The sequence below is a fragment of the Ovis canadensis genome, chromosome 8, assembly GCF_042477335.2.
Source record: "Ovis canadensis isolate MfBH-ARS-UI-01 breed Bighorn chromosome 8, ARS-UI_OviCan_v2, whole genome shotgun sequence".
In the NCBI taxonomy this organism is placed as follows: Eukaryota; Metazoa; Chordata; class Mammalia; order Artiodactyla; family Bovidae; genus Ovis; species Ovis canadensis.
This window is the reverse complement of record NC_091252.1, coordinates 30075921-30099734: the sequence shown is the minus strand read 5'-3', so window position 1 is coordinate 30099734 and position 23814 is coordinate 30075921. Positions and strand designations below refer to the sequence as shown.

General features: G+C 40.8%; 2 protein-coding genes across 9 annotated transcripts in view; one reads left to right on the top strand and one right to left on the bottom strand.

Annotated features, from left to right (window-relative positions):
• MCM9 (minichromosome maintenance 9 homologous recombination repair factor) overlaps positions 1-23814 on the bottom strand; it is an 88480-nt gene that overhangs the window by 43753 nt on the left and 20913 nt on the right. For 3 of the 8 annotated variants that reach the window (XM_069599135.1, XM_069599133.1, XM_069599136.1), the window contains exons 6-7: positions 20646-20771; positions 19084-19203 (exon numbers count right to left, since the gene is read on the bottom strand). In XM_069599135.1, coding sequence (XP_069455236.1) covers positions 19084-19203; positions 20646-20771 — 246 coding nt within the window. Of the gene's footprint in view, positions 1-15002; positions 17547-19083; positions 19204-20645; positions 20772-23558; positions 23776-23814 lie in introns of those variants that run through there. The other 5 variants (XR_011258779.1, XR_011258778.1, XM_069599138.1 and 2 more) reach the window with 3 other exon arrangements.
• On the top strand, positions 1934-15558 carry ASF1A (anti-silencing function 1A histone chaperone). Its single transcript, XM_069599143.1, has 4 exons — positions 1934-2547; positions 8857-8972; positions 13717-13893; positions 15160-15558. The coding sequence occupies exons 1-4, from the start codon at positions 2439-2441 to the stop codon at positions 15370-15372; spliced, it is 615 nt and encodes a 204-aa protein (XP_069455244.1). The 5' UTR covers positions 1934-2438; the 3' UTR covers positions 15373-15558.

Genomic DNA, 23814 nt, shown 5'->3' with positions numbered 1-23814 from the left:
ACATGATAAATAAAGAGTTTAAAGAAAATAAGCCAGAAATATTGGGTTGGCCAGAAAGTTTTTGGATTTTTCCGTAACACCTTACGGAAAAACTCCAACAAACTTCTCGGCCAACCCAGTAGTACTATCCAGGTAAATCTCAGTCTTGATGCTGAGAACAAATCTTACACACTTCACAATGACACCACCTATGAGCAGTGGACAGAGGAGCCTGGCAGGCTACAATCCACAGGGTCGCAAAGAGTCAGACATGACTAAAGCGACTTAGAACACGAGCAGATTAAAAGTGCACTTGATTTTTACCAAGCTTATAAAGTCATTTTTATAAAGCAAATGGATTTCAATCTCCTCATAACGATGCCTGCAATAATGAGGAAACTGCATATATCCCAGTCTCAAGAGAACCTTGTTTTATGCTTCAAATGGCTATCGCCTATGTTCTGTGTGTCTTACAACTTACTTCATCTGAGGCAGCCTTAGGCCCAGCACTAATCACAATGAACAGAGAATACAGTTTATCAGCCAATGTAATTTGCACCTGTCCCCACAGTATGACTGTTAAACTCTAATTTGTACAAATACCTGGGCTTGAGGAAACCCTTTCCAGTAGATCGTGGTATTTGCTAATCCATCCATGATACAATGGGATCCTCACCCTGAGTAGTTTCCCTAAATGTGGGAGGCCTGGGATTAACTGTCCCATTGCTGTTGTTCTATGGCTAAGTTGTGTGACTCTTTGTGACTTCATGGACTGCAGCATGCCAGGCCTCCCTAGCTGTCTCTTATTAACTTTCAAAAGACCATCAGATGCAGAAGTCTCATTAAAAGCAACCTGCAATGAACAGTGTCCAAAGAATGTTAACTGAAAAATTCTCAGCACCATACTAAGAGAAAACTTTCAGCATAGATGACACTTAAATAACTTTCTCTCTGAATTTAATTAACCAAGTGGTTTCATTCAAAATACTTAAAAAATGATGGTTTATGCAGCAGGGAAAAAAATCCCTTTATATTGCTCTTATTTAGAAAATAGAAACAGCTCAACAACCTTACACAAAATGTGTTAGAAGCTCTCCCTTTCCTACAAAGGTAGTCAAGAACAAACTGACGCTGAATGTCGAATAATCAAGTAAAGATTCCTCTGAACTTGCTCGTGGTGCCATACATTTTTACTTACTAACGGTTTAGGTCATGACTTTTTGGAAAATTGCACGTCTTGGTATGCTTTCGTGGTCTCTACTCGCCTTTTGCCTTTTCTGCTTGTATCTGTTGCCTTTACGGTCTTCTGATACTTGCATTTTCTCCTTTTTATGTTCCTGCTGTGTCCACCGAACAGGAGAAACCGGGTATAAGTGATCCAACCTCAAGTCATCTTTTTATTCTAGACTTTCCAGACTGGAACGGGAGAAAGACGACCCTGGTGCAGCCCAAATACTACCTATTCCACAAAGTGTGGGTGGAAAAGCGTTTCTTCGCCCTTCATTTTGTATCTATTTAACTAACGGCGCTGTCGTGCCCAAACGTAGAGATTGGCCAAGAACTAGATTTCCAAAATGGCTTTGCTCCTTTTGAGCTGACATCAGTCTATAAAATGCAATTTACTTCCCCTGCAACCAACCTTCCCTCTAACCCAAATATTACCCAGTACACAGACAACTGAACCTAACCTAGTGTAGACAACGGATTCGCATCTCCTAAATTCAGTAGAGAGCCGACACAGCCGTCGGACTAATGTGAAGAGTCAGAAGGGGGAGGGGGGGAGACACAGAACAAACCCGTTACACAAACCCCAGAGGCGGGTGTCGCCAGGATCGCGCCCTCCCGTCGCCGTGCCCACGGCGAGCACGCCTTCCCGCCGTGGCCACGCCTCCTGCCGCCTCGCCGTGGCCACGCCTCCCTCGACCCCGCCCCGCTGCGGCCACGCCCGACGTGAGGCGCGGGAGCCGCCGGGCCGGGGGCGGGGCCTGCGCCGCCCCTCCCCCCGCCGCCGCCGCCGCCGCTGCCGCCGGCGGCCTCCGCGCGGGCCTCCCAGCCCGTATTCCACTCACTTTGTTCTCCGCCTTTGTCCTAATCCACACCAGCAGGTGGAGCCGCAGTTAAAGTTTCCGAGTCCATTCCGGGAGCGGGAGCCCATCTTGCTCGCCGCGGAGGCCCTCGCTGGAGGAGGAGGGTCAGAGCTCGGGTGCAGCCAATCGCGGGCAACGCTGCTAGTTATCAGAGCAGAATGGGCTGTAGTTTAGTGAAATAGGAAAGCTGCAAAACACTGTGGAGTGTTCCCGTGTAAATAAAAAGAGGAAAAAAAAGTTTCTCAAGTCGCCGCTGCACGACGTCGGGCCGGCGCCGGGGCGGGGGTCTGCGCTCTCCCGAGCGGCCGCGCGCTGGACTTTATTGTGCCGCAACGAGCCCCCCGTCCCCATTGTTTGTGTTTTTTTCAAAATATGGCAAAGGTTCAGGTGAACAATGTAGTGGTGCTGGATAACCCTTCTCCCTTCTACAACCCATTCCAGTTCGAGATCACCTTCGAGTGCATCGAGGACCTGTCTGAAGGTGAGTCGGGCGCCCGCCCGCCGCCGGGCTGTCAGTTGCGGGCTGCAGACGTTGAAAGTTTCCCGGGCCCGGCCTCACGCGGGCGGCCGGGGCTCGGCGCCGAGCGGGCTGCGGGCTCGGCTTTGCGGAGGGAAACTTGAAGTTGATGGACGACGGCCGGCCAGGCGCGCGCGGCGTTCGGCCGCCGCCGGGGCGCCTGCCGCGGCTCAACTTGCGAGGAACTTGTTCGAGCGGAGGTAGCCATGTTGTCAGCTTTGTCTGGCGGGCGGGCGCTTCGCGAGACCCGCACTCGCGCCCGCGGCGCCGGCCGGGGGTCGCGCCAGGCTGGCCCCGGGCACCCAACGGCCTCCGCGGCCCCGGCGAGGAGGTGGGAAGGCAGAGGCATGTGTGTGGTCGGCGCCGGCGAGTTCGCAGCGGAGCCATCTTACCGAGAGTAGAGAATTGGGCCACCGACCCCGGCGTCACGACGCCTCCTCTCCGCGGGTGACGAGCGCGGCGCCCCGCCTGCCCACCTTCCTGCCCCCGAGCAAGAGGCACGTCCATTTTTAGCGCTCACGCTGGAGTTACCGGACTCTCCGGGGTGGCCATGCCCGGCCGCTTCGGGGAGGGGAGCGAGGCTGTCCTCGCGCTGATTTCTGGTTCCGTGGACCAACCAGTGGGGGAGGCGGGCGCAGGCTCGGCCCCTCGGCGCCACGGGCCGGCGCTCTCCGGGGGCCGCGGGTGCTCCCGGGCCGGCGCTCCCCAGCCGGCACCCAGGATGCTCGGGGCGCCCGGGGATGCTGGCGCGCAGGCTCGCCCCGAGCAACGTGGGCTCCTCATCCTTGGTGACTGAAATCTAATCTTCTCTCTCTCAGGAAGAAACATATTGCTAAGCTAGCAAGTTACATTTAACCTGAGAGCAGAAATGAGTAAAATATTTAAATAATTTCCAGGACTTGATCACTGGCTTCTAAGTAGTCTGAAAGACTTCCTTCAAGAACGTGTTGAAATCTAATTAGAGCAAGTCCACATCCAAATACCCTGAACATAAAACACAAAAGTGGGCTAGGAAATAAAGTCCTGATGGCAATGCAAAATTTAATATTTTTTTTCTAAGTACGTTTTAAGGTCCTCAGAAAGACATATAGCATGTGCGGTAAGAAATTCAGAAAGCTAAAATTTGCCAAGGTCTTTCCGATTTTATTAAAACCATCCAGTGCTCCATTTTCAAAATTTCAAGGGGAAAAAAAAGTTTAACTTCATCGATGGTAATTTTACAGCTAAATAGGGGACAGGCTTTTTTTGAACTTACAATTATGTTTAGCAAAATTCATCTTAAATTATATGCTAATCAAGGCATGTAAAGCATTTTCACTTTAAAAATTATCCTTTAATCCCTGTATAATGTATTTTAGGTAGCGTGTAAACTATTTCAATTACAAAAACCAACATATGCTCATTGTAATAAACTTTTTAAAAGTTCTTCATACATATATAAAGTAACACTCCTCTGTACTCAATACCTTCCGCCAACATGTCACTCAAAAGTAACCATAATTACCACTTTAGTATGTGCTGTTCCATACATTGTAGTTTTACTACAAATATAAAGCACATATGCACATACGAAAGTAGGCACATTTTGAAAGACAATTCATTTATTAAACTAATTCTTAAATGGGCCGTTGCTAATAAAAATTAAAGGGGATTTTCCTTATTACCGAACTTTGAAACTATTTGGTTACTAAAGTACTGCCATAAGCATTTCAGCCACTAGGCCCATTTTCATGCCCACTAGACATTTTTTTGGTTTTACTATCAACTGCATATAAAAATGGACAAATGCAAGAGAAATACAATAAATGAGTCCCTTCCAATTTATACTACAGTGTTTTAGGCATTAGAACTTCTTGAAATTACTGGTATTTCTCAAGTGATATCTTCCATTTTAGGAGCGAGTTCTCAACAAGGAAGTTAGATGATTCAGGATGTTGTTACAGGGCTTTGACAATGGATGGCTGAAACCTGCCATTGATGTGTTCTGTTTGTAATGGGATCTTTTCAGAACCAAGCTGAATCCTATCAGAATTTTTACAGTACTGATGTCAGGAATACACCTTACTTTGACTTGTCTACCTCACTTCCCAGGTACTTATACTGGGCATTTATTTAGTACTTTTTAGGAGTTTAAGCTGAGTCATACTGAAGCTGCAAAGGAATCTTTCAAAAAGGTGCCATGCTTATGTACTCCACCTAGAGGCTGTGTGGATTAAGGAAATAGAGTTTACTTAGCAAAGACTTCTTATAGTCCCATCTTTTATGCTGCTGCTACTAAGTCACTTTAGTCGTGTCCGGCTCTGTGTGACCCCATAGATGGCAGCCCACCAGGCTCCCCCGTCCCTGGGATTCTCCAGGCAAGAACACTGGAGTGGGTTGCCATTTCCTTCTCCAATGCATGAAAGTGAAAAGTGAAAGTGAAGTCACTCAGTCGTGTCTAACTCTTAGTGACCCCATGGACTGCAGCCAACCAGGCTCCTCCATCCATGGGATTTTCCAGGCAGGAGTACTGGAGTGGGGTGCCGTTGCTACAGTTCTTTAAAATATTTGTTCTTGGAAGTGAACTATAGATTTCTCCAATGAGAAATTTTCACTGTATAATTTTTTTCAAGTTCCAGAGCTTGGCCATCATTTTTCATACTTTAAATTGTCAATAGCCCTCACATATTTTGACTTTCCTTTAAAAGCTGCCCTGTAGCTTTGTTTCAGAAAAAGTCTGAGTACTTAAGAGAATTTAGTTGAAATCTACTGTAAGGCCTATACAGGGGTAGGACAGCAATCCACAGATGTAAGGAGAGGCTCTCCTGTTAAGTCCAGGAGATAGGAGACCTTGGGTGTGTTTGGTCTGATGGTCACCAAGCCTGTACACATTTTCATTGACTTTACTGCTGACTTTGTTATACCTTCTGTGGACTGCTGATTTCTCTGCTTCTTTACTGAATGGAGCCTTTTTAAAAAATGTTGATCAATACTTAGAGCTGTCAGTTGAATACATACTTAAAACATAACTGAATGAAGCTTCATACTTTAAAACCTCAGGTTTGTACTAATTCACAAATACTACATACTTTCCCCTAGATCACAGGTCTTCCCAAATAGTGTAATTAGCTTGAAATTTACTTGGTGACTTCCCTCACTCCCACCTCAAATGGAGACACCTGCAGACTGAAGTTACCATGATTAAATGAAACAGTTAACTTTTTAAATAAGTGAGTAAACTACTCCAAACTATCACCTGTGTAAAGCATTCCATCCTGTCCCTTCTTGTTTCAAATACAGGGGGCAAGGAAATGAAGCTGGGTTCAAAAAAAGATTAAGAACAAAACAACTGATGCTGATTTATAAATAAGTATTGAGTGTTTTAAACTCAGTAGCTATAGCAAGCATCCATAGCATAAAAATTAAGGTACCCTGAGTTACAGCCTATACTCCTTAAGGCTAGATTATCTACCCCTCGGCCTCTGCCCTCAGCCATGCCTTCCCACCTCCCGCAGTTAAATTCCTTTATTTCACTGTTGATTTGAGAGCTAAAAAGGAAAGAATTTATCTCAGATTTTTGGAAAGAGCCCAGGCTTTGGAGTCACAGAGACATAGCTTGGATTCTGATTCTTCCATTTACTAGCTGTGTGAATTTGGGCATATTACTTAACCTATCGAGAGTCTCAGCTTTACTTGTGTAACATGTATAATTAATCCCATGTGATACCTACGAAGCTGTTGAGGTTTTGAATAACAGGTGTGAGGTGGCAAGACCAATGCCCAGGTATTTTATAAAGGGATGTTTATAAGTTATAACCACATTCCTGCACCAGACCACAAATGCCAGCTTATACCAATTAAGGCAAGATCACAATCCATAGTAGTACAGATAATTATGAAATGAACAAACAATTATGGAAACCTCTGTGTGACAAATCCCAGGCTTCTCTTTACTTGGCTACTTGAGTAGTTTCCATACCCCTTTCTCCTTAAAACCATTTCTCCACTTGACTTTTGGGTTACCTGCTTCACTGGCCACTAATTGGGTAACTTTAATTGATCCTATCTCCCTGACTTCTTAACTTTGGAGAGCCCCCTGGGCTCGCTCGCCTGGAATCCCACCTATTTTCAAGGTTTCACATATGGACAGTTTCTAAATTTTTACCAGACTTATGATCTCCACTTATTCATTACCTTCTTCATCCCTGGAACTCCTGATGGTTTCCCTTCCCTGCCCCCAGAAAAATAAGTGGCTCTTGCTGGCTTGACCTTCAGGATATATCCACAGTGTTACTACTTCTCCCCTCTATGGCTACATGTGGTCCAAGACACCATAATTTCCTGCCTCAACTGAACTATCCTCCTGTTTCTTCCCTTGCCATCTTACAGTCTATACTAAACACAGCAACTAAAATGATCCTCCTAAAATGAAAGTCACCCACTCCAGTATTCTTGCCTGGAAAATCCCATGGACAGAGGAGCCTGGTGGGCTACTGTCCATGGGGGTCACAAAAAGTTAAGACATGACTGAGCGACTAACGCTCACACACAAAATGAAAATCAGGCCATGTTGCTCCTCTACTCAGCATTCCAGTGGCTTCGCATGCCTCTTCATGATAAAGCCACAAATCCTCACGGTGACTTCCAAGCCCTGCATCCTCTGGCTACACCTCTCCCCTCCAAATCTCCCAGTCAGCTGCTTTCTCTTTTGCTCATTCTGCTGTTGCCCCAGTGGCTTTGCTTTTTCTCAAGCATGTGCCTGCCCATCTGGTCTTAGTACTTGCTGTCCCTTCTGACTAGATACTCATACTGCTTGTTCCCTCTCTTAATCTCCATCAGCAAATAGATAATCTCACGAGATGTCAGATGTGGGACCCTGCATCTAGAAATGTACTAGGAACTGAAGATAAAGTGGCCAAGGTCTGGGACAGAAGCATGACACAGTAAGAGGAAGAAGAAACCTCAAGGATCTCTTACTTCACTGAACTGCAGTTTATAATCACTATGAATGAGCAGTGCCTCGCCTATTCCTGTTACCTGTTGAAGGAACAAAACAAGCTTCAAAGTTATACAAGAATGACAACACATGATGGCATTAGATTCTCCACAGGTGACCCAGAAGCATCACCGCCCCCCATCCCTGAGTCTGGCATAGACTTTGTGGAGTGGATCCAGGAGTCAGGCCACACAGTGCCAAACAACCTAAGAGGACCAGGAGGTCTCAGATAATTTGTATTTGTAGAATGGTGTTCCTCCCCCTACTAATGAGGAGGCCTCTTGCAAAGAGCAGTCATTATGCTCATCTCTGGGTTCTTCTCACAGAGCACACTGTAAAGGGTGCTCAGGAAAGACTGAATTACATACAACAACTGAATTACATGGAGTGCCTTGGGTTGTGTTTCTTTCTTTCTTGTTCCTCATGCCTGTTCCCACAGTATATACTTTGACATATCAAGTGGTATAAGGAACCTTTGTTTCCTCTTCCCAATGTAAAGAATGGATGACAGGAAGGGGTGCCATGAGGGAGAAACCCCACTGTGAACCTTTAGCAGTTGAGTTGAAGCCCTAAGGGGCTTCTGAGCCACAGGAGAAGTTTGCAAATAGTGATTTTTCCACTTTGGAGCTCTTTGATCTGGATCTATGCATAATATGGGTTAGCCCTTCCAAAGTGGGTTTGAAGTGAAGTTGCTCAGTCGTGTACCGACTCTTTGCGACCCCATGGACACTAGGCTCCTCCGTCCATGGGATTTTCTAGGCAAGAGTACTGGAGTGGGTTGCCATTTCCTTCTCCAGGGAACTTCCCGACCCAGGGATCGAACCCAGGTCTCCCACATTGTAGACAGATGCTTTACCGTCTGAGCCACCAGGGAAGTCAGGTTGTTGAATGATGACATACAGAAAAGGGAGAGGGATTCCTTAGCCAAATAAATGTAGGAAACACTGGATTAACAGTACTGGTGTTCTTTACTGAAGGATTTCTCAGACCCCCTTGCTCTGCCAGTGTGCTTTGCAAATCCTCAAGAGACGGTTGTAGCATTTCCCATGCTTTTGGCCATGTTGTTTCATGGGTGAGAAGCCCTGCCCAGGAACCAGTATTTCGCATAACAGCATTGTGAGACACTCTGGTATGAAATGTACGAATTTTATAAGGAGCACTTAGGTGCATTTCTGGATTTTCTGGTATGAAAAGCCAATTTTAGCAGCCAATAAATGGTGTAAGTGGACATTCAAAGGGTCTTTGATGTCATCTTGTAATTACTGAATATGAAATAATATTTTGGTTTTTAACCCTAGACCTGGAATGGAAAATTATCTATGTGGGCTCTGCAGAAAGTGAAGAATACGATCAAGTTTTAGACTCTGTTTTAGTGGGCCCTGTTCCTGCAGGAAGGCATATGTTTGTATTTCAGGTAAGATTATTCTTGGTATATCTGTATGCCAAATACATTTCTAAATGGTCCTCAGCCCTTTGCTTTTGGGCTACATCATTCTGGTTCTGCCGCATTCACTTTTTATCTGCTTCTTTCGTGTTTTAACAAGTTTATGTGTCATGAAGGAATGCCACCTCCTGGTTACGTGTGCTGAGAGTGTTACTGTGATTTTTACTTCAGGGTTTGCACAGCATGCAGTTAACCTTATACTGTGTCAGTACACATGTGATGGTTAATTTTGCACTCATCCTGTGAATAGCCCCTTAGTAGGAAACCTTCAGGGTGGCTGGCTGTCCAGCAGCACAAAACAGGGGTTCAAAATGCTTACTAACTGGGATCGTCAGTAATATGCATTTTCAGATTATAGTTTCAGACACTAGTAATGATGTAACAAAACAACTTTATTTCAGCATTATCAGCATTATCAGTAATTCAGCTAGGTTACCAGGTATGTTAGAAGATAAGAGATCTGTGGATCTTAGGTCACTGGAAATCCAGTGGTCTACTAAAGCATCTACCTTACACTTCTTATAGAGGATTACTATTACAAATCCACAGCTCCATCATTTATAACGAGAAACTCTACTAATATATAATTATGTTCTCAGATCCCACTGACAGTATTTAGGTCTGTGCCAAGGCTTCAGACATTGTCTTCTGTGTTGAAAAATATTACTCCTTTCAAGGCACATCAAATTGTTGTATACAACTATCTAGTCACTTCTCAGTTATCCATGTTTATTAGAGGAAGATGTTTATAATAGTCCAAAGAGTAACTAGCCATAGTTTTTTTAAAAAAAGATTATTAATTTTGTTACAAGTTTTGCTACCCAGCAGTTCCATTATTTAAGTAGAACCCACTGAGAAGACTTCAACCAGGAAAAAAAAGCTAATTCTTCTATCCCTGAGCGCTCACTTCTTTCACTTCACAGATGAGGCCAATTTAAATGAATACTATTGGTTAAATAATCCCAGGAGATATGGGCTAAGACTCACTCAAGCCTATCTCTAGAGCTACCACTTGCTCCCTCCTCTTTCCTAAATTTGAATTCAGAATCTTGGTCTCCTAGCCTTAGTGCTTTTTATTAAAAAGCAACAACTACTATATGTAAATAAATGGTTAAGGAAAGCGTAAATATACTGACTGAACGGCTCACATATATTAGTTACAAGTTCTGTTAGAGACTTCCCTGGTGGTCCTGTGGTTAGGACTCTGCCTTCCAATGTAGGGAGTACAAGTTCGATCCCTGGTTGGGGAACTACATGCCCACAAGCCTCCTGGCCAAAAAAAAAAAACCAACCAAATCATAAAACAGAAGCAGTTTTGTAACAAATTCACCAAAGACTTTAAAAATGGTCCACTTAAAAAATAAGTGCTGTTAAGCTGAGTTGTGTGACTGACAAGGGTCACAGAGGGTATCACAGATGCCTGTGTAGGGAAGCCCTGCACTTGAAAACTAGGTTTAGTCCCACTCTGCTGCTTATAGACATGTGACTTCAGTCAGGCTCCTAGCCTCTCTTAGTCATGCCAGTCATCTCTGAAGTGTGAATAATAGCCTACCTCATAAGAATGTCATGAGGAATAAAGCAGTTAAGTATAATCAGTGACAGACAGCTTCCTGTTTCTATAATGAGCACTAAGTTTTTATTCTCTTAGCTTCTTGAAATTGTTATATAAAGAAGCAGTATTTGCTCTGATCCACAAGCCTAGAGAACCTATACTTCAAATATGTGCTGTGCATAGTCATGTCTGACTCTTTTGCGACCCCATGGACTGTAGCCTGCCAGGCTTCTCTGTCCATGGAATTTCTCAGACCAGAATACTGGAGTGGATTGCCATGACCTTCTCCAGGGGATCTTCCCAACCCAGGGATCGAACGCAGGGCGTCTTCATTGCAGGCAGATTCTTTACCATCTGAGCCACCAGGGAGGACCACTTCAAAGATGATACTTCATAATTCAAATCAAGAAACTTGAGGTGTAGTGATACACCTTTCAATGCTGATTTAAAAAAAAAAATCTTGCAAAAAAATGCCATATTTTTGAAACAAACTTCTAAAAATTTATCTTTTCTATGTGTTTATGTTGGTTAAGAATATTCCTCAACTTTGGGCTTTAAGTGCTGTAGGAAAAGTTATTAAAAACTATTTCCCTCTAGTGATTTTCACTTTGGTATGTGTGCACATGTTGCCAGAAGTACAAAGGAAGCACAGTGTGACCCAGATCATGTGTTCAGCCTATGCATTTTCGAATTCACTGTTATCAGCAGGAAGGTACTAAAAGAGTTTTGTGTTTTATGTTTGAAACAAATTACCATAGTATTCTCCTGGTCTGCCATGATTTTGCCTCTCCGAATAAACATGCCTTCCTCTTAATTGTGTCAAAGGCTAGCAGGAAGGTGCCCAGACATCTGCCTCCTATTGCTTGTTGGAGTCAAAGATCTCTGCTTATCACTTCTCCATCCTAAATCATCTGAGAGGCCTGCAGGCTTCTCTCCTTGATTTCGCTCAGGCTGAATCCTTTAGCAAACAAATTTTAAAACACAAACTTGCCTAGAACCAACATGCTGAGGGGATGGGAAGCAATAGTGGGAGAGGTTCCCATAGTATTACACCAGCTCTGTTTCCCATCTCCACCCAAAGGCAAACAGCATATTCTCAGGACTGGCCCCCTGTTCTATTCTGGTATTTCTCCAAAGAGATCATAAACCACGTCAGGGCAGGAACTGAGTTATGAATAAATTTCAAAATACTCTGTATATACTGTGTCTAGAACCATGCCAGAGTTGAAATCACAAAGAAGAGTTGGATGGGACTCCTGCCCAAGATGAAGCTTAGAATTTCAGGGAAGGTTGAAGAGTAAACATATTTAGATTGTTGGAATATATTAATAGAGACATTGTGTCAAATTAATATGAGTGCATAAAGAGTGCTATTAAGTATATGTTTGGATTAGAAAGTGCCTTACTAAGAGGGATACATTTGACACAAGCTTTACATGTGATTTTTTCAGCAAGTTAGGGAAGGAATATATGCAAGGCACAAAGGCGTTACTACTACTACAATTATTACTACTTTTTAAAGAACTCACATTTCTAGACCAAGAGTGGAGTTAAAGAGATTGTAATGTTGATTGAGACCAATTGTGAAGGGCCTTATAAATGAAGCTAAAAATTGAGGGTTTTTTTTTATGTCAGAAATTAGGGTAGTCACCTGAGGTTTTTAAAACCCAGTGAAGGGACAGGAATAGATCTACACTTAGATAGCATTAGCATGTTGGCCACACTGCAAGTAGGCTACCGCTGGGGGAGACCAGTAGGGAAGTTTTAGCAATATTCCAGATGAGAGATGAAGACCTGAATTCTGCTTTCAGAGATGATAGACATTGAGACCGGAGAAGGCAGTGGCACCCCACTCCAGTACTCCTGCCTGGAAAGTGCCATGGACAGAGCAGCCTGGTGGGCTGCAGTGCATGAGGTAGCTTAAGAGTCGGACACGACTGAGCGACTTCATTTTCACTTTTCACGTTCATGCATTGGAGAAGGAAATGGCAAGCCACTCCAGTGTTCTTGCCTGGAGAATCCCAGGGACGGGGGAGCCTGGTGGGCTGCCGTCTATGGGGTCACACAGAGTTGGACACGACTGAAGCGACTTAGCAACAGCAGCAGCAGACATTGAGACTGACTAGATGTGGGAGGTGGGGAAGCTGAGGGTGACAGGTTTCCAGTCTAGGTGACCAGGTGGGTGTCCTGTGCCTTTCTGTGTCACCCACATGTGGTAGGTGCTCAGTAATCATGAGTCTTGTATGATAATGGCCTGAGAACTCCAGTCAGAAGTGCTCCCAAGCTGAGGCATGGGCTGAAGTGCTCAGCCAGGCCCAGGGATGGCCCTTTGTGCCACAGCAAGAGCAGCCAGTCTGTGGGACCTCATATGCTTCATGCCGCCAGAGTCGCTGCTCTCGGCCATGCCCAGTGCTGCCTGTCCCCAGCCTGTGACACCTTCCAACTAAGCCCTTCTTGTCTTCCACGTGGCTGTGGACAGGGCCCGAGCCTTCGCTCAGCCACCTCCAGCCCACCTGCCTCAAGTTTCAGCTTACAGCGGTTTGATTCAAAACAAGATCTGCCTCAAACAGTCTCTACCTTCACTGACTTTCCATAGGATGTGGGACTATTTGTATTTTTTGAAATTCTGCTATAAAACTATTTCCATTCCACTTTCAGTTTTGTATTAATTTCCTATTAGAATATCTGTGTGGGGGGGTGTTGACTGGATATGAGAATATCGGTCCTAGGAAACTGGATAATAAACATTTGCTGCCAAAAGGCTGTATGGAATAATTAAATATTTACTGATTTTTAAGGTCTGAAATTATGACTGGGGAAGCTTGGACTCAATAAGACTTGATTTGTTTACTATATTTTATAAAAAGGTTTTGTAATTGAATATTGCATAATCTGTCATAAACCAGCACACACAGTAGCCACGTGTATTTTCCTCTAGACGTGGTGTTGTTTTCAGGTATTTAGGCATATTGTGGAGAAATGTATGAACTATATTTTCTAGCTATAAGTCAGTTTCAAAAATGAGCATTTGCCTTCCCAGTATGATTTCCAAGTCTTGGTTGCTGTGCCCTTGACTGAAGGTGCTCAGTGTAACCAAAACTCCAGTTTTGCTTATGGTTAACAAGACTTTGTGCTGTTTCTTTCTTTTTTACACGATTCTAGGCTGATGCACCTAACCCGGGACTCATCCCAGATGCAGATGCCGTAGGTGTAACAGTTGTGCTAATTACGTGCACCTATCGAGGTCAAGAGTTTATTAGAGTTGGTTATTATGTAAATAATGAATATACCGAGACAGAATTAAGGGAAAATCCGCCAGTAAAACCAGACTTTTCTAAGGTAATATTCCTTTTCATTATTTCCTTTTCATTCACTTTACTATACAATTTTTTAAGCAGTTGCCATTTCATAGTACACTATGAAAGTGGCTTTGAGACAAAATAAATTTGAGGTCCTTGTGCTAACTAAAGCAAGCCAATCGTTGTTCCCTTACCATGGATGACTTCAAAGCTACCTCCAGGTTAGTTATTAGCAGTTAATGTTGGTCAGGCACCTTGAGAGTCTGATGATTTAGAAAACTGACAGAGCCCCCAACAGGTCTCTGCTAATGGCTCTCTGTATGGCATTCCCCATACATCATGATTCTATCTACTTCCATCTTTAGGACATTCAAATTCCTGTTTGTTGTACTGATCATTCCATAATATTTTTGTCTAACTTCTCAAAATTGTAGGGGGACATTTTGTTTTTCATAGGAACATTGTTATCTCGAAACTCCCATATGCCTTGCTTCATCAGCAATTCTCAGAGGTTAAACTACAGGTCTTAAATATTATCTGGTGGTGAAAACAGTTAAGTTTCTGAGTGAGAACCTGAAGTCTGTGATTTGATATTCTCAGAAATACCAAGTACTTTATGATTTTACATTGGGAACTATAATAGTTTAGTAACTGGTGATTTTTGTGAGATTGAACATAACACTATCTGCCAGACCATGCAAGAAACATTACACGGGAGTGGAATGGAATGTTCTTTCTGATAATAAGGCTAGAATGTTTTATTCTGATGTGGAACCTTCCCTTTCTAATTTATTAGTTACCTATATGGCTACTTGTATAGCAAAATGAGAAGGAACTAGAATATTGCATCTAAGAATGAGCAATAATAATTAAAAGATAGGAAACCATTAATAATGAGAGGTCCTATTTGGGGATACTTTGCATTTTACTGGAAAATATTACTGAAGAAAGACCACATCAAAATCTAGAAAGCACCTTAATTTGTTAAATGAAGCATCCTCTGATACATTCAAGAGATTCTCTACCTTTTAGGAAATAAGGATAGAGTTGGATGTTTTCTTGGATAGTAAAAAATCTGAATGATTCCCTCAGGCTCCCCACATCTTGTTTCCATTAGGTTAAAATAATTTCTTTACTGCAGCCCTATTGTTTATTAGTTTAGTATATTTTATTTGACTTATACCTTTGTATATGAATTAGCCCTTTAGGAGTACAAATATAAAGAACCATTCTATTAAGGTCTATTTGTATACGGTGATCTAACTTTCTTAGTGTTTGCCATTTATATGTTTTCTTTATCCTCTAGCTTCAAAGGAATATTTTGGCATCCAATCCCAGAGTCACAAGATTCCACATTAATTGGGAAGATAACACAGAAAAACTGGAAGATGCAGAGAGCAGTAATCCAAATCTACAGTCACTTCTTTCGACAGATGCATTACCTTCAGCATCAAAGGGATGGTCCACATCAGAAAACTCACTAAATGTCATGTTAGAATCCCACATGGACTGCATGTGACCACCTGCCATCCCTTTAGTACAAATTAAGCTATAAAAACACACAGAACTATTTCCCTGAAATTCCGTAAGTACATAGTCAAGATGCAATGTGAAGAATTTGTTTAAAAAACATCCTGTAGAAAGTTTATAAGAAAACCAGTATTTGAGCAAATTGTGGAATATAAATACAACTATTTTTAAGTAAGTTTTTCTCTAATGTGTTATTTTATTTGTTCTGAAACTAATCTGATTAAAACAGATACTATTTTCTTCTCTATATGTAATTAAAGCACTTAGAAAGAAAAATGAATCATTAGACCAGGTTGTAAAGATGTCTTAGCCTCTTGGATAATAATCTTTGGACCACTATCTTAGCTAACCTTTGAAAGAACAAAGTGCACTTCCACTAAATGTGTCTTCCTGTGATAACACATAATTTGGTTTGATTTAAGGGGCAAATTTCCATTCTTTTCCTGGCATACCCTTAAAGAAGGGATTTAAAGTAAACTATATGTGATCAAGAACTTCAAGAGCTAGTTTTCCAGGCCACTTTGAAGCCTCTTATGTCTACTATTCAATTCATATAATGTTAGACAGCATTCAGTTTGGTTCTAAGGTAACAAACGTGGTTAATTGTTTATAAGGTCCTCTGGCTATGATTTTTGTTTTTATAACAGTTTAGGACATCACAACAGTTCTTGAATCGTACATCATCACCCAGTGAATTCAACATGTCAGAAGCAGATACAAACTCCTTAAGTTTAAGAATAGAAGAGTAAAAAAAAAAAAAGAGTATAATGACTTTGTTCTGTTCATTAGTTTCATAAAAAAATACTATGAACATAACCCTTTAAAACTGTTTTGACAAGTCATCTGTTGTTGGCAGCATTTATATAAAAACAGTAGATTTGGAAAGATATATTTAGCTTTATCATATGAAATATATATATTTCCACATAAAGTACTTTTCTCCGTATCTCCTGACACTCACGTACAATATTTGTGGTAGACATATTCTAGATAGCTTTTTCAGATGAGGTTTTTTAAAAGCAATCTTGAAAAGGTATGCACTAACTAAATGGACCAAAAGGTTCTTTTTCTTTGATGAAAGCTAAGTCCTTCCTCAAAAAGTTTCTTATGTTCCAGTAAATTAAGTGTAGAATATTCGCATCACTCTTGCTGCTAATCAAGACATTAGCCATATAATACAGAATTATGCAGTGCCTTCATAACTAAAACTTTTATACTGCACTTTTTAAAAGCATTTATTTTGAGGAAGGGAAAGGGGCATTTGTCTGAATATGGATTCGAAGCTGTATATATTTCCTGTCATTCTACAAAGTGACTTTGTGAAGCAAAATTTTGCTGAATGTTAAACTTGAAAGTTTAGTATACCAGATAATTAAAATACTGTCCACTAACTAGTTCATAGACTTTAAAAGTAAAATACGTACGACTGTTAAAACAACATGAAGAAAATTTCATTTTTGTCTAATTGCAATTAAAAGAAAATGTTAAAATATTAAAATGAAAATAAAACTAATACTTTCCAACCAAGAGCTCAGTGATTAATATAACAGGAACACAATACATGCATATTAGAAATAAAGCATATATAAGCCAAATTACCAAATCAACTCACAGCTGAGTCTTTATCCTGATTAATTATGATTGATTTGTACTGACATCAAACAGTTAGGTTTATACATCAATTTGTAAACTGACAGCTAATTTTCACAGAAGTTTGAGGTTTAAAAACTATTATCTCTTATTTAACATTTTGATGGTTCTATAATTTTAAAAAATAAAGAGTGAGTATTCAAACGTTAGGAACTAAGAAACTAGAATGCATAGGTTGTTTTTTTTTTCTTTTTAGCTAGACACTGCCTAAAATAACAGCTAGAAAGTTTAGAAATGTTTTTTCCCTTTCTGATCATAGTGAATAGCTGTGTCCTGAGAAGATAAACATGAACAGATTACTTCTGCCACAGAGGAAATAGGCGAGTAGGCCAGAGGGAATGAGGGATCACTGGAGCTGAGAGAACAAGCCGAAGTCTGAGAAACATGCAGGCATTCGTTCATTTGTAATCTTATACAGCGTTAGACTTTCATTTGGTCTTTACCCTCAGGTTTGAGGTTTTCTAGTTACCAAGAAAGTCAGTGGCAACAGTTTTCAAAACATTTCACTGTAATCTATGGTAAAAAAAGAAATTTAAGTATGACCCCCATAACACAAGTATGTATATTAACAATTTTCACATAATACACCTGTAATCGTGTACCTTCTCTGTGCACTAGTATACTGTAGTATCTGGTACTATATTTGAAAGTGCTGGTTCTGACCCATGAATAACTTTCTATGACCCTCTAATGGGTTGTGATACAGTTTAAATAAAGTGTAGTCTGGCCCTTTGGGTGGATTAGAAGTAACAGTAACTTATCTACAGTTCTAAAATTTATATTCCTTCTACCTGCCATTTCTTTCATATTTGGGTTATAACCTTGGCAATAAGACAGAAAAGTGCTAATTCAGTGAATCCAGCAGCCATTCAGTTTAAAACTATCCAAATACTCTGAAATTACTAGTAGTCCACAAATTAGCCTGGTCTTATTTCTTGACACTCCATATAATAATTAACTTAGGAAACATTCCACGTCATTACTGGGGAAACTCTTTTATTTGTTCATTGTTAATATCATTTAATACAGAGCTCTAAAATACTGAGTCATAAAATTTTGAAATGCACATGAAGTGTTCTTCATATATTCCTGCCTTTTCTCTTCCAGTACCCTAAAGCTTGTCAACTCTTCTCAATCCACAAATCCCTTCTTGTCGGTGCTTAATATACTGTTTAGTTATATTTCAAAGCTGCTGCTGCTGAGACCCCTTAAAACAGGGATCTTGTTACTAAGGACCATTAATGGAGCACTTCCTGTTTTATAAGTTTTAAAATATAAGCTTCTCATAAGAAATCTGAGTACAGGCCATGGACAGTAGACATCCCTAACAAGTAACAACATTTGTAAAATGTATGAAACCAAAGGCCTACTATAGGAGAACAGGAGAAATATTTTCCCAGTCAAAACAGTGTAGAAATTTTAAATGGCATCAAAACATGTCTTTTAAAATAATTTTTTCCTCAAGTCACTCTATAATCAAATCTTAACATTCTATCAGCAAAGGCTTTAGATATACTGTACTTGTTGAAGAATCAGTGTATGAATGAAGCTCCACGTTGCAGTGATAAAAGTACACTTTCCACATACTAAGACACATTTTCTACCTAAGAATTTTTAGCAGGAATCACTGCTGCCTGTGAGATCCATAAGCATGAAAATGCCTTAAGCTTTATGCCATCTATTTACTTTGTAAAGTGAGATTTTACCCCTACTTAGTTTCAGCACTGTTTGCTGGGTCTTCACAGAATTATATATGCTGCTTAAGGCTATACAAAAGTAATCACTAGAGAATGAGAAAATTGAACACAATCATTTCAAACTAAGATACAAAAAAGACACATGGAATAAGCTTTTGAAAAATAAGTGAAGGTGGAGCTTTGAAGTATTTTCTTAGAGCAACAAAAGTAATGCTGAATATTTACTTAGGTTTTTGGCAGTAACTCAAAAGTCTTGAAATATATCCTATTATAGGTACTTTTTCACAAGAAAATAACCATTGTGTTAGCTTCTGAAGTAACATTAAATTAATTGAAATCATCACATAAAATACCTGCGCTAGTAGATCCAATTCCTGTGGTGAGCACAGATCTTGGTGTAATCTTTGCTGCATATTTGAGGAATTGAGATTTCCCTGTGCCAGGATCCCCAACCAATAAAAGATGAGATTCACCTAGAAAAGCATAAATAAAGTTTCTAATTGCTATGAAAAGACTCATAAGTGTAATTAGTCAAAAATGGTCCATTTGGAATGCTCACACAATTTTTATTTTATATAGTATTTTAGTTTAAGGTCATTCAAGGAAGACTTTATCCAGAATGTCCTTAGAAAAGTTAACTTTCAAAATAAATAATCTTTGGATTTCTGAGTGCAGCATTTAAAATTAAAAACTTTTAAGAGATTTTCTTTCTAGTTCCAGATGTTTAGGGACTGTGTTTAACATTTAAAAAACTTTCGGCTTATAAAGTTTCCAATTTTATTTAATCTATTTTAAATATCAAACTACTGTGATTCTTTCCATCTATCCATACAAGTATTTTTATTTAAGTACTTTTAAGTGTTTGTGACTTTGTACGTGCTTTATAAACACCAAATCACTTATGATTCTAATAGTTAAGTGAAAACCTTTTCATTCTATGAAAATTTTAGTAGTTTAATGAAATATCTATCTTAAAAGTTCTTACTTTTTGAATGTAACATAGAAAAACATGTGAATATCCTGTGGCAGATGTTATCTCACAAGCAAATTTATTTGGTTATCTTTGACCAAGCAAATTTATTCAGTCATATTCAAGTATTTTCTGAAAATATTAATAGGGAAATACTATTTAAATTCAACATTTAGCAGAATGCCTTGTAATAGTAGGTAATCAAAACATACAATATGCATAAACCTTATTATACTTACTATTCTATACTCTACAATATGGTTCTGAGTCCTTACTAACACCTGGTTTACAATAATGTCCTTTTAGTCTTTTGGTTAAGCCTTTGGTTATTATGGCCCTTATACTACCTATATGAGGGCCTAATAAACCTAATTTATGCCATTCAGGTCAGGTAAGTGTTTTAACCACAAAAGAGCTCCCTGCCATTTGGAAATGACTTAAGAGTCATTTTGGCTTGAATGCGTGACCTACAGCAGCACCTCTCAGCAGACGGCATATTTGCTACCCACCAGCAGAAGGGAAACCAGCAGGTAGATGACTGAGAGCAATAGTCTAAGAGACACACACTGACAGTCACAGATGGAGAGACACTGACTTGGAGACACTGAAAAGCACTATTTCGAATCCTTTCCTCTTGGAGAAAGACTGGAAATCCAATGAAAAGCACAGACAGTAAAAGAAACATAAAGATTTTATACTGTGGCTCCCTTATAGACTGGAGCGAAAATAACATACTCATTGAAAAAGTCTTTGGAAAGACTGGAATTCTACAAAGTAGTTCCTGATGTTGGACTGAGTATAGACAGTGAACAACTGTCAGTTTTTAAAAGATTGCATTTGGAAAATGAAGCTCAACAAGCAATTTTTTATTCAGCAAAGGGAAATCGTAGCTTCTCTTCTTACTGTATGTGTTAGTATTTCTCAGAAATCCTAATGGGTACCAACCTCTGACCCGTGTTCCTGTAGCATCGGTTCTTTGAATCCCACCAGCCAGCACCATGGCCACAGCAAGCTTTACTAGGTACATTCCAAAAACTTGAGGGCACAAGCTGGCCAGTATTTCATTCCTTCCTGGGAAAGGCAGAAAGAGGAGTTATCAGTAATTTTGCAAGAAATACTAACTGAAATTTCCCTTTCTATCCTATCTTCTTAACACTCTAAAATGGTCTGACTAAAAGGAGTGAATAATGTTGTTTTGTTCTTAAAAGTCCTTTTCTTATTAATGCCTTGAGATGAAACGTTCTGGCTGCCACCTGTTTTAAGTTTCTATAAATTTAGCATATTTATAAGGGACAGAAAGAAATCTCTCTTCTCCCTCATCAGGCTAGCATTATCCCTTAATACCTAGCTGCACTTCCTGTGCAGTAATTTCAGTAAAATTACTCCACTGCCTAAATAAAAGGAAGGTGTTTGATCTCAGAAACAATGAGTCAGACTTTAGAAAGGTACTTGGAGCTTCTTCAGGTATAAAAGAGGTAAAATCAACCCATCCTGTGAGTCAATTCAGCATCTGCTCTGAGCAGTTTGGTAAATTCTGTTTTATCTAGACTGAGTATCTGTGTTATCAGGATATTTAGACGACCATTATAAACAACTCTAGGAGTCCAAGCTGGAGTTCTTAAGATTCTTCTGATCACATGCTTTAAATAAGAGGTTATCATTGTCTTAGGTTCTGTTTCTAGAAATGTTAGACACTAAATCTGAGAATCTGCCTATCCCATCCATGAATAATTTAGATATTTCCTTCTGTCATTGGCCAGTCAACCAATGAAGCTCACAGATTCTAACAAGCCTTTCCTGAGTTTGTCTTATTTGGAAGTCACTACTGTGATGGCACTGTGTGTCTACATTCATGTTACCAGAAATTAATGTCCGTATGTTGTGTGCCTAGTCGCTCAGTCATGTCCGACTTTTTGTGACACCATGGACTGCAGCCTGCCAGGCTCCTCTGTCCATGGGATTCTCCAGGCAAGAATACTGGAATGGGTTGCCATGCCCTCTTCGAGGGTATCCTTTCAACCCAGGGATTGAACCCAGGTCTCCGGCATTGCAGGCAGATTCTTTATCATCTGAGCCACCAGGGAAACCCAATGTCCTCATGCTGGTAACTAATTTGCACATCTGAGGGCTTTGTTTGTACACGTTTCAGTGATAGCTCTTTTGAGGAGGAAGATAATCATACAAGTACTACTTTAGCTGATGACACCAGTTCCAGAAGCTTTTCCACCAAGATAAAGGAAAGGGGTACCTCCATAATTCATGGCCCTATGCACAAAGGCTACTTTTGTAATGAATCAAAATTGACTCAGTGGCAGTTAAGCTCTGGTGATGTGACCTAGGATGGCAAAAGTGGTGAAGAAAGAAAACATTCTAGTATAAATAAAATAGGAAACAAAAAAAGAATTAGTCAACCCTGGAAGGAATTTCATTAACTGCTAAAGGGAATCCTTCCCTTTTCCAGGGTAGAAAGCCCAGAGAAAAAGACGAAATGTCTGAGATCTACATAGTTAAGACCTGACAGCAGGTACATAAATTCTGACCAGAATCTAGAAATTACACATACAAAGAAATAATAGCTTCAGTAAGCAGGGAACAAGTAGACAGACTGGCCTGGGAGACACTCAAGCCAAAGCGGAGCTTTCTCAGTAAAGGTGGATTCCCTGACTAATGTGCTGACAGGAAGCACTTCCTATGGGCTTTCAGGTCAGAGCCCAGTGTTACTTACTAGCTGCCTGACCTCGGGCAAGGTTCTGACTTCTCTCCGCCTCCATCTCCTTATCTGTGAGATGTAGATGATAATGGTATTGCACATAGAGCTGTTCAAGGAGTTAGTTATTGCACAGCACACAGAACAGTACCTGGCACATAGGAGCTACTGAAACTATTATACCTGTATTACTTGTGCCTAATTCTTATCTCACCATTTCCTCACACTGTGATCATCATAAAAGATAAACTGAAGTCAGGTCTGAGGTACCAGAGAAAGGCAAAGGGGAAGGTCCATTCCCTAAATTTGTTATCTAAAGTTGAAAACCTTAATTCCTTGGGTCATGGCAATAGAAGCTCTCATGACTATCATGGAAGAGAATTCATTAGGGGGAATAATACCCCAACACTTTCCTTCCTCTCCCCCCGGGCAAATTTCTGGTTCTAGACTGTGTTAATAGTGTGCCCATGTAATCCACTCTTGTGGCATGACCATTATTTACCCCGATGAAGAGAACTTAGGCCTAAGAGGATAAGTCACCCTGGAGTGGGTTCAGATGGCCCAACAGAAGCCAGCCCCTTTGGGTTTCTAGCCATCCTCTAAGCATCAGGGTCAGGGGATCCCTGAGATCACAAGAAAATCTTTGGCTCCTTGTCGGCACTCACAGTATCAGATCTTAATGAAGCAAGCCAACCTCTCAGAGCTGAGCAATGTAGTAATGTTTGTCTTTAGACAAGCAAAATGAAGACACACTTTGGATATAGCTCCCCACCTCCACCACCCTCCCTCCGCCCCCAACACACACACACACACACACACACACACACACACACACACACACACTGAAATGGTAAGATATGGCTGATAATAGGTACTCAGGAAACTAACAAAGCAGAATCTTCGTACTAGAAAGAAAAATGTTGCCTCATTTTCTCCCTGTCTTCCTACTTATATTTCTCACAGGTTATTATATTTATTTATTCCTTTCATCTGGTAAATAAGATGTATAGCTATAGCCTTCTAATTAAAACAAGACAGACTCTTTGATCAGCAGTACAAAGCACTTCTGATAGCCCTGTATGATGCCCTTCCTAACACTGTTACAGATTTTTGTAGGGAATTGATCCAGAGAAACAAGTAAAAAAACTTACTTAAAAATACATATGGTTCATAGAGTCAAAGCACTGAGGAACTGATGCTTTCGAATTGTGCTGGACAAGACTCTTGAGTGTCCCCTGGACGGCAAGATCAAACCAGTCCATCCTAAAGGAAATCAACCCTGAACATTCACTGGAAGGACTGATGTTGAAGCTCCAATACTTTGGCCACCTGATGCGAAGAGCCAACTCACTGGAAAAGACCCTGATGCTGGGAAAGATAGAGGGCAGGAGGAGAAGGGGGTGACAG

What these genes read in the sequence shown, in the direction of transcription:
- ASF1A (XM_069599143.1), top strand. Translation starts at nt 2,439, where the DNA reads ATGGCAAAGGTTCAGGTGAACAATGTAGTGGTGCTGGATAACCCTTCT. An exon ending in CATCGAGGACCTGTCTGAAG is followed by an intron (nt 2,548 to 8,856) that starts GTGAGTCGGGCG and finishes TTTTAACCCTAG; the next exon opens with ACCTGGAATGGAAAATTATC. An exon ending in GGCATATGTTTGTATTTCAG is followed by an intron (nt 8,973 to 13,716) that starts GTAAGATTATTC and finishes ACACGATTCTAG; the next exon opens with GCTGATGCACCTAACCCGGG.